The sequence below is a fragment of the Acanthisitta chloris genome, unplaced genomic scaffold (genome assembly GCF_000695815.1).
Source record: "Acanthisitta chloris isolate BGI_N310 unplaced genomic scaffold, ASM69581v1 scaffold208, whole genome shotgun sequence".
In the NCBI taxonomy this organism is placed as follows: domain Eukaryota; kingdom Metazoa; phylum Chordata; class Aves; order Passeriformes; family Acanthisittidae; genus Acanthisitta; species Acanthisitta chloris.
Window position 1 is genome coordinate 15,964 of NW_008685118.1, and position 9,659 is coordinate 25,622.

The following is a 9,659-nucleotide window of genomic DNA, read 5'->3' on the forward strand; positions in this document are numbered from 1 at the left end:
TTGGTTGTTTTTTTTAAGCTGCTAAGACATAGGGGACTGAATTATCTGCTTTCAGCTGTATCAATCAGCCTAATTTTACAATACCTGAGCTTTGCCTCCCCCAGCTGCTTTGCTGCACTGACACATGCCTCCAAAGGGGACATTACTGCTCCTTGGTTATCTTTTTGAAATGGCTAAAGTCCCTGCAGAGAGATACTTGCCACATTGCCACGTGTGCCAACCTTTTTCCTAAGATAACAAAGCAGTTCTGTGCCTGTCAATACCTGCAGCTTTGCCTTATCTCCCACTGCCGTTGCCCAGAGTCACCAGACTATCACACCCACAATGCTGCAGATAAGGAGACGCATCTTACTTGCCTATCACTGTCTCCCAGAAGGTGCAGTGCCCAACATCCACACGCAGCGGCACTCTAAGCAATGGGCATGGCCACCGTGCTCAGCCCCGGGAGGAACAAGGCGTTCTTGTACCTTGCTGTGCCAGACAGACTAGGGATAAAAGCTGGAGTTCACTGGACTAGATTCCCCTTTTATTAGGCTGCTGCTCTTTTCTGAGCAGTGGGCTCAATAGCTTACCTCTTCAGATTTTACTTCTGGGCTCAGAGGAGTAACACATTAACTCTCCAGCTACTGCCTGTTTCATAGACTGAGAAAAGTAATTTAAACACTGTGCTCTCTCCCCTGCTCAAAGTAGGGCAGACATTCCAAATCCTTCCTGTAAGTAAAACTCAAATTGTAACACAGCATTAATACTCAAGAATGTGACTTGCACTCTGTGCCCCAGGGCAGTGTCAGAGGCAGCAGCCCTTCCCAAGGGTGGGCAAAGGTTCCACATTACATTCTCTTCTCCTGCTCATTTGTCCAGTTGTTTTGGCTTGACAAGAGATGGCATCATAGCACATGTTGGAGCACCACACATCCCAATGGCACTGGGGGCAAGGGAGTCCCTCTCAGCTCCAGCTGGAGTTCTGCAGTTCCTCTCGGAGCCAGGTTGGGAGGGGCTGCCCAAGTCTGTTCATCAGCTTGGATAATTCAATGTTGTGCTCCCGGTAGAAGTCTCTTAGAAACAGCCGTGACTGTGTGGAAAATAGAGACCACATTAGTGTGAAGGAAGATGTTAGCCTCAACACACATTCCACAGGCCATCTAGGACAGATGGTAGGAAAATTCAGGTCACTTTGCTGCAATGTTTCTACATCTCTTGCTGCCAACAGATTTGAGACAGTTACTCACCAAGGAATCCATATCAGGGTATTTTCTTCCTTTACTCTTTCCTAGGCATTTAGTCTTTCCTCCATCTAGCAGCTGGCACCAAAATCCTTTTGCTTCATCAAATCTGAAAAGGACACTTATCTTAAAAAGATACAGCCACATGCCTGATTAGTAGCATCAGAAATTAAGTACCTCCATAGGTATTTCCCATTTCAATGTGCTATCTATTTATTTGTGGTATTGGTTCCTTTTTATAGTACTTGACTACTTTGACAAGAAATTCATTACAGCCATGACTATGTTACCTCTGAAATTTGCATAAAGCTGAAACAGTGTTACAATATTTGTCTGTTAAGCTGGGGAGGGGGAATAATAATCAGTGTTCTAGTGTATGAATATTCTTTTAAACCTCCTTGCTACAGTTGGGTATTAGAGACTCCCCATACCATTTAAAGTGTCAAGTGTTTCTTTTCTTGCTAAGACAAAGGTGGAAGGCAATGTTGAGAACCATGTCTGGGTCTGGTCTGGTCTGTCCCCTCAGCTGGCCAAAGGTGAATCTGAGGTTTGAGCAAGTACCTCTGCCACACTTGTGGCAAGCTGACCAATACCATTATTTTCTGACCCTGGCTGAAGGGTACCAGCCAGTACCATCAGCACGTGTGTTTCAGCAAGTAAAGCTCTCTGATGTTTTTCTAAATCTGCTCTCCCCTGGAAAGCCATGTGCCATCCCCTTTGCAAAACAGCTGTAGGAGAACTGAATTGCATCTCCTCTCTTTACTGTGAAAGGAAAAGACAACTGCTGTATGCCTAACATGCACACACACCACACACCACCCCCAGCTAGCACAGGCTGTGGCAGCAGAGAGGATGTGGAAACACAGGTTTCAGCTGCAAAGAACAATATGCAGCAGCTCCTTACAGAGTTTCCACTGGAGACTGGCCACAGTTCACTTTCAACTAGCATTTAATCTATCCAGATTAACTGTACTTGCACTGTGTCAAGATCACAGTAATGGCTGAGTAACATCCTTCAACTAAGTAGCAGTGAGGTAGTGCCTCTGCTAACACTCCCTGCGATAGCTCAGGGCACCTGTCAAGTCTATGTCTTCTGTAATAATAGGTTCTTTACCTCAAAACTGTGCAGTTGCCCCTAATCTCCATCTGTGTGAAGATATGAGCAGCTTGTCACACATTTTTTATCATACCTCCTCTACTTTTCTGTCAGATACAGGTATAACACAAAGCATAAGGAGTGCTAATAATTCCAGCACCTCTTCTGAAACCACAAAGACCAAATGGAATAAACATCATAGTTACTGACTGCTGTGAGCAACTTTCATGCTTCTCCATGACAGTGCCAAAATCCACCACTTCCCCTAGCATTTCTGCAAAGACTAAGCTTTGATTCCCATCTCTGCAAAGCACCTCATGCTATCTGAACCCAGTTTTAGGATTAGGCATACCTCTGAAACCTTGGCAGGTCGTGTGGTCATAGACAAGTATTCTTTCAACCAAGAGCTTACTGGCTGAGCAAGCATTCTCCCCAAAGTGATTTCCCTACCTGAGGGCCTGGGTGTAATTGAAGAGTGGTGTAACTCCCAGGAACTTCTGGATGTTGTCCATTACAGAGGCAGGATTGTGTCTCAGCTCCTGACCATCCACAATGAGAAGCTGAAAAGAGAGCAGCTGCCTTAGCCTCTGCCAGCTTGTGCTGACTGACAACTGTGAGCTTTCTGGACCTCAGACTGCCCCTGGCCTTTGTGCATATGAGTAAAGGCTGCCAAGGCCTGTCTGTTCTAGAACAACACAGTGGGGAGATGTGGCCCATTTGTCACCACAGATAGGGAAGTTATGATATAGGCCAAAGTACCACAAAACAGTAGATCATGACAGGCTTTGCTTAATAAAGTTGTCTTTGGCCAAATCCTGTGTAACTAAGCACTAAGGCCCAGCAGTAGCATGTACAGATTGTCTCTGGAAACCTCATGTTTTCTTTTTAGATGTCAGCAGCCGTTGTGCTAAATATTCTTCTGTAATCTGTGATAATTATCTCATTACATGTATCATAGACAATAATGAACAACATTTGTGCTAATAAATTACCTATTCCAAGAACAGAACAGAGAAATAGTCACATGAACTGAAGCCTGGGGCAGGCAGAAGACCCTGGACCACAGTAAGGATGGTGTGTCTGGCTCCATCATTCCTCACAGCAGCAGTAACCTCCAGGAATAGTAAGGCAATGAGATACAAGCCCAAGAATGCTTTACCATGTCTCTTTTAGTCTTGGCAGATCTGTCATGTACAGTTTAGGCTCTGCTGCTTTGGCAGAGAATAAGAAACTAAATGGGCATTATAAAACTCTGCTGGATTACAGACTGTCTGAGGATAACCCCAGCAGCAAAAAGGAACTTGAAAAAACATATCCTGACTCACATTGTATACATATTAGACTGTTTAAAAACTTCTTGGGAATTTAGAGACATTAATGGTCTATACTGTCTCTTAATTGACTTTTTGCAAATTTACACACAGAACACAGAATCCTGATCTCTCTGCGGTGAATTTTCCCTTCAGCAGACAGCTACAGGCTTCGCAACATGGGAACTAACAAGAGGCAGAGTCCAAGAGCCTCTCTTGAAAGCAATGAAATCACAGCAAGTAGCTGAAGGCCTTCTGGGCCTGGAGAGGGTCTCTGGGCTGCAGGCTGCCAGGATGAAAGGAAGGGAGTGCTAACACTGCCGTTCTTGATTGTGGAACTCTCCAGGAGATCACAGTATCCCCCTGCACTCATTTACTTTTACGAATACAATAAAGTGCAAAATTGGTGTATTCAAGCTGGATTTCTGACCCACTTGTAATAGCAGAAAGCAAGTGGTGGCTCTTGTTCCAAAAGACAAGACAGAAGGTGAAATTGAAATGATGAGGGAGAAGCACATGCACATGATAGTTTCTTTCCTCTCTCCTCTGCACTAAACCTACAAGGGGCTGCATGAGAGTCTCTGCTGCCCAAGCTCGTACCTGCCCAGAGGGGAAGTATGTGAGCCAGCGCTCCAGGTGTGTGGAGTACCAGCCGGGGAGCAGACAGCGGCTCTGCAGGTTGCGCAGCTCCGGGGGCGCCTGGGACTTCGCAGAGATCACTTGATAGAAGGTGTAGTTGAGTGCCACAGGGTCATTGTGAGCACGCTGGTGCTGAAAAACACAAGCTGAATTTAGGAGCAGGAGCACAATTCCACCTCACACATCTCTCTGCAGACCCCACTGGCTCAGCACAGCCACCCACCAGTGCCTCTGTATGTGACTCTGTGCACACCCTGCAGGCAGCCTGGCTCCTCTATGGAAACAGATCCACCTGTTTTCCACCTCACCCCATTGCACTCTCTCTCTGGCCCTCACCCACAGTGCAGGGAAGTTACCTGATACCACGAATAGGCTCGGTCAGCAGGGTTGATCAGAACAGTGATGATTTTGGCTCGAGGGAGCAGGGCTGCACCACGTTTTGGTACCACCTCTGTGTCGAAGTAATTGGCACTCTTCTCAAACATGAAGTCTGTGCTGGCATTGGAGGGGATGGGGAAGAATTCCATGTACCTGCCAAACAGATGGGATGCTGGTGAGCAGCATGGCCCAGCAAAGAAATGCACACACCCCCACGATGCCCTTACTCCTCTTCAACAGATACAGTTTGCAGCACAACTGCACCTCTCCAGTAATGCAATGAATGGGCTAAGGGTGCAGAGCTGGCAGAGGTGTGACTCAGGAGGGGGTGGTGGTGCATGACACAGAAAGTTGGGAGATGATAAAAGGGTAAGGAAGTATTTTGCTGAGAGCATCTTCCCCAAGTCCTTGTGCAGTGGGAGGAAAAGCCCTAGGGTAGGGCACCAGTTGCAAGCTCTAGCAGGAAAGAGATTTTGTCCAAGAGTAAAGTTAGAATTGTCTGCCTGCTCCACCAATGACCACCTATTTAAATCTGTCTAAATAATTTCTTTGTACCTCAGTCCACAGCTCAGATGCAGGGTAATGCAGATGCAGCTCAGATGCTCTGCTCTGCCTCACAGGAGCTTGTCAAATTAGTTACATGGAAACCATAAGATACGTGAGTAACAGTAGGGTACAGAGTAGTAGGGGGGCAGGGGACTGTAAAGCACTTGAATACTAGTCTCTGCTGAAATTTAAGCTGTATAACAAATGCAAATTTCATGCTAAACACAGAGATCCTCCTCTTGCATATGATGCTACACTCAAGTTGGATGACTTGTCCAGGGAATGCACATAAAAGCTTGCACTTTCTAGTCCTATCTGTCAGCTAGTGCAACTGCTCTGTAGTGCCTGACTCCTGTGAGCTTTGCTCAAGTACCAATCACCTTCCAGTATCTTTTTAACAGTCCCTGAAATGATCAGGGAAGTCAACCTCCCACAGCTCATGGGCAAAGGAATGCCTTGCTGCCACAGAGCTGTCCCTCAGAGCCACACGTGACGAAGGGCAGTGCCATGGTCAACCAAAGCTAATGCTTCAAGCAAGAAACACCTTTAAATTTTCTGTCTGGAAACACAGTAGCATAATAGTGCCATAGTGACACTAGATTTTCCCTGCCAGGTGGAAACACTTTATCATCATTGCATACTTTTACAGGTACAGATGAAGGTATGCATGTGGACACTGGAGCCAGTGCAAGGAATGCAGTGGTGGCTCCAAGTCTCAAGGGCCCAGAATAATGGCAGGGAGGTATTATGAGTTTTACACTGAAACCATGAAGACCTTTTTATGAGAACACTGTTGTCTGTTTTATGTGTCAAAGGAAAAGAAACTTCATGACAGCAGTGCATCCAAGAAAGACTTGCTGAATTTTTAAAGCCAAATAATGACTACAAGTCTCCTGGTGAACAGTCAGCAAGGTCAGAAACTACCTGTGCTACTCCTGGGACTACACAGGTGGGTTAGCAGGAAAACAGAGAACATGCCCTGAGCAATAGCATGGAAAACAGCTGTTCAGAAAAAGAGAAGCTGCTAAGGAAGCTGAGGTGGACATACAGAGAGACTTGGGAGAAGACAACATGGGTGCACCTTAATCACAGAAGAACATGTGGCAGGTTTCTTACCAATCAATTCCTTTGTGATAGTTGGGGCCATTAAAAAACTGGATCTCCTCAAAGGTGGATGGACTTGGGAAGTTACTGGTGACAGCTGGATGCATGGTCAAGAAGAAGTGCACAGCTGTTGTGCCTGCAACAGGAACCAGTTAATGGGACCTGGGTCACACATAATTCTTGGCTGAATGAAAGGCTTTACCTATGCTGCAAAACCAGTTCCCAGATGGGCACACTCCAATCATGCATGGCTGACCCACCCCTTAACTCATGCACTAACACCAAGCACTTTGGGATTGAACTTGATGGAGCCGTTCAATCCCATGTTTCAGCTCATGCAGCTGATTTAAGTCACTTCCTTAGCATGAGAGCTGCCACCCATGTCAGCTACCCCTGTGCCTTTTATTCCCCAGTGGCACAGCCACACTGTCATGTGGCAGAACCCATCCCTGCCCAACGGGAGGTGGCCTGGGCAGGAGATGTGCAAGGGACAATATTAGTGTCTATGGATGGAAACTCAGCTGGAGATTTTGCTCTCTTCAGCCTAGAAGGGACTCATCAGTACAGTATATACAGCCATGCCACTGCCAACCACAATGCCACAGCAGTTAAGAGATGGTGACAGAGATCAGACAAAAGAGTTCCTCTCCCTCCCACTGACAGTGACATGGAGCATGCAGTGGGTACACAGATCTGCTGCAATAAAAGCACTAGGAGACTTTCACTGTAACCTTTGCTAAGTGTGTGAGCTTAGTCCTGCTGACAGCTTATGTCTGTGACCCACTAAGGTCACAGTTTCTCTGAGTTTACATGGAAAAGCCAAAACACAACTCCACAGGTAGGACAAGCCAAGCACAGTGCCAGGGTGGAAAGTACTGACAGACTTGCCAGATTTAGGTTAGAACATATCTGAGATTGTCTGAAATGTCCTCTGCAGCCATTTGGCAGCTTGCACAAAGGGCAGCCATGCAGATCTACAGCACAGACCTTTCCAGCTCTCCTCTCTGGAAGAGTGACATGGAAGTTGCAATCTATTTTAACATAAAATATTCACATTACCAGTTTTTTGAGGTCCCACGATGAGGAACTTGGGGAGTCGATCACATGTTTTCTCTTTGGACCAGATATCCTTGTGCCTCTTATCATCACAGGGATTCTGTAACACAAGTGATGAGATTAAGCATTACCACAGGAGGTAATGGCAAGGGGAGGAAAAGCTGGAAGGCCAGTCCTCTTGGGAAAATGCTATTAGCATATGAAGAACACTTCAGAGCCACACTGCTGCTCTGCCAGGCATCAAGAAGTGTTCAGTAAAAACACGGGGGACCATTTTCAAAAGCTCCAGAGTGACATGGGAGCCAAAGTCCCTCTGAGAGTGTTAACCACAGGCCTTGCCCTATGCAGCCATACTGGGCTGGGCCACCGTGATAGTACAGCTCAGCATCTGTGAACTTCTGGCAGACAGACAACTCTATCACCTTCAGTTAATTTCATCTGCTCATTACCATGCAGAGAGCTGCTGCACTGGGATAAAATGGAATAAGCATGTTTTTATTTAATGAACATGAATTCTGCAGTGTGAAATTACTTTGAGATTAATCACATTAACATGCCTGCGAGCTCCTCCAGCACCAAATAGGGCTCCTCCTCACACACTTTACATTTCACAGCAGCCTGCTCCAGTACAAGCCCTTTAAGGACCCAAACACCTGTGAGCCTGTTCCTTGGCCATGTATGACAGTCATCTCTGTCCCTAAGCTCACGCTGTGACTGTGTCCTACTGCTCCTATTCCCCATCCCTTCCACCTTGCAATTTGCCACATGCAGCCTGAAGGCACAAAGGTTAAACCTAAAAGCTTTACCCCTCTGTGCTCTGGATCAGCAGTCTTGCCACACTTTAAACGTGGAATACACCTCTTGGCAAACCACTAGGAGTGGTTAAAGGTGCCTTCTCACCTGCCACAAGGGATTCTTCTCCTGGGGAAAGATTTCAAAGTACTTTTTTGCAAGGTGGACTGGAGGCAATGTTTGCAGGCGAAGGTTGGTCCAGCACTGCACAAACTTGACCAGGCTCTCAAAGGTGTACAGTCCCAGACGGTCATTCCCATAGTTGGACAGGTGGGTCATGAAGATGCTGATCTGAAAATAGCAAAGAGATGGGATACTGGTAAATCAGGCAACATAAGTGTCTCCCTCCTACCTTGATTCCACTGTCAGCAAGAGGCTGTTCCCATCTCTGACTGTCATGGCTGTCTTGGTTGACAAACGTCCACCTGCCAGGGTATTGTACTGCCTTGATGAGAAATGGAAGAAACAGAGTGCTTCCAAGACAAGAAGAACTCGGGAAAGGAGGGACACAGATCTCTCAGTAACCCCTGGGAATGGTGTGGGAGGTGATAACTGAACCCTGGATGTGAGTCCAGAACAGTTTTAAAATCCCATTCAAGTGGCTCTAGGACATTTAGGGGAACAAGGCTCAGTCAGTGACTTCCTGCTAGTCAAAACTTTGCAAAGCCTCTTTCATGGGAGAACAAGAGCTTCCTTTCCCCTCCCCAAGGCACAACCAGGGCAACCTCTTGAGCTGCAGGGTCTGCTACAGCAGGGGAGCAGGCCAGGGGTGATGGCACGATGCTGCAGGCCAGGGCGCAGGGACAGTTGTCAGAGTTCTTCCTAGGCCCACAGCCTCTCAGCTTTCATTCTCTTTGGAGTTAACATCTGAAGTGTAAAGGAACAACTGGCAATGTGCACTTTAAAATATAAACAGGTGAATCTGGTGATCTGAACAGGGACTGGAAAGAGACACTGCACTAGGATATTGTCCTAGAAACAGACACCAGCTGGTAAGTTTTAGCCTGCAAGGGCACAGGCAGCCCCTGAAAAATGTCCTGCCAAGCCCAAGGACTTAATTCCTTGGGCAAAGTGGCACTCAACACCCATGGGAGCTGCCTCAGCATGGCAGTGCTCAGGAGCCTGTGTGCTATCTCTGCCTTGCCAAGCCATCTCTTCTCTTAAGGAGATACATTTCCCTCCTATTGTTTTGTCAGTGTTTTAACTTTAGGAAAGTTTTTGACAGATCCCATGGAATTCAGCATCCCAGTGCCCATAACACAGCACTTTGCCAGACATGAACCACACCATGGCTAAAAGTTAGAAAACCAAGGGCAGAACATTAAGGCCAGTGGAGAAATGACCAAGTGACTAATTTAGCAGTCATCACCCAGAGTCTGCTAGTGCAGGGAGAGAAAATGACCTCAGTCACAGTAAGGGCATCCACTGCTGCACAATTCTGGGCTTAATTCTGATGACACCAGGTAAGGTCAGGAGGCAACAAGAGGCTTCCATGGCAGAAGGCAGGAATTGCAT

The 9,659-nt window shown here is 46.7% G+C and overlaps 1 protein-coding gene across 2 annotated transcripts in view; it reads right to left on the reverse strand.

Moving 5' to 3' along the window:
* Positions 1–395: 395 nt before the first annotated feature.
* NDST2 (N-deacetylase/N-sulfotransferase (heparan glucosaminyl) 2) overlaps positions 396–9,659 on the reverse strand; it is a 23,440-nt gene continuing 14,176 nt past the window's right edge. The window contains exons 6-13 of one of the 2 annotated variants that reach the window (XM_009079582.1): positions 8,253–8,435; positions 7,356–7,452; positions 6,309–6,432; positions 4,625–4,799; positions 4,230–4,400; positions 2,770–2,879; positions 1,230–1,332; positions 396–1,072 (exon numbers count right to left, since the gene is read on the reverse strand). In XM_009079582.1, the coding sequence (XP_009077830.1) occupies positions 947–1,072; positions 1,230–1,332; positions 2,770–2,879; positions 4,230–4,400; positions 4,625–4,799; positions 6,309–6,432; positions 7,356–7,452; positions 8,253–8,435 (1,089 nt within the window). In that variant the 3' untranslated portion in view covers positions 396–946. The remainder of the gene's footprint in view (positions 1,073–1,229; positions 1,333–2,769; positions 2,880–4,229; positions 4,401–4,624; positions 4,800–6,308; positions 6,433–7,355; positions 7,453–8,252; positions 8,436–9,659) is intronic. The other variant, XM_009079583.1, reaches the window with a different exon arrangement.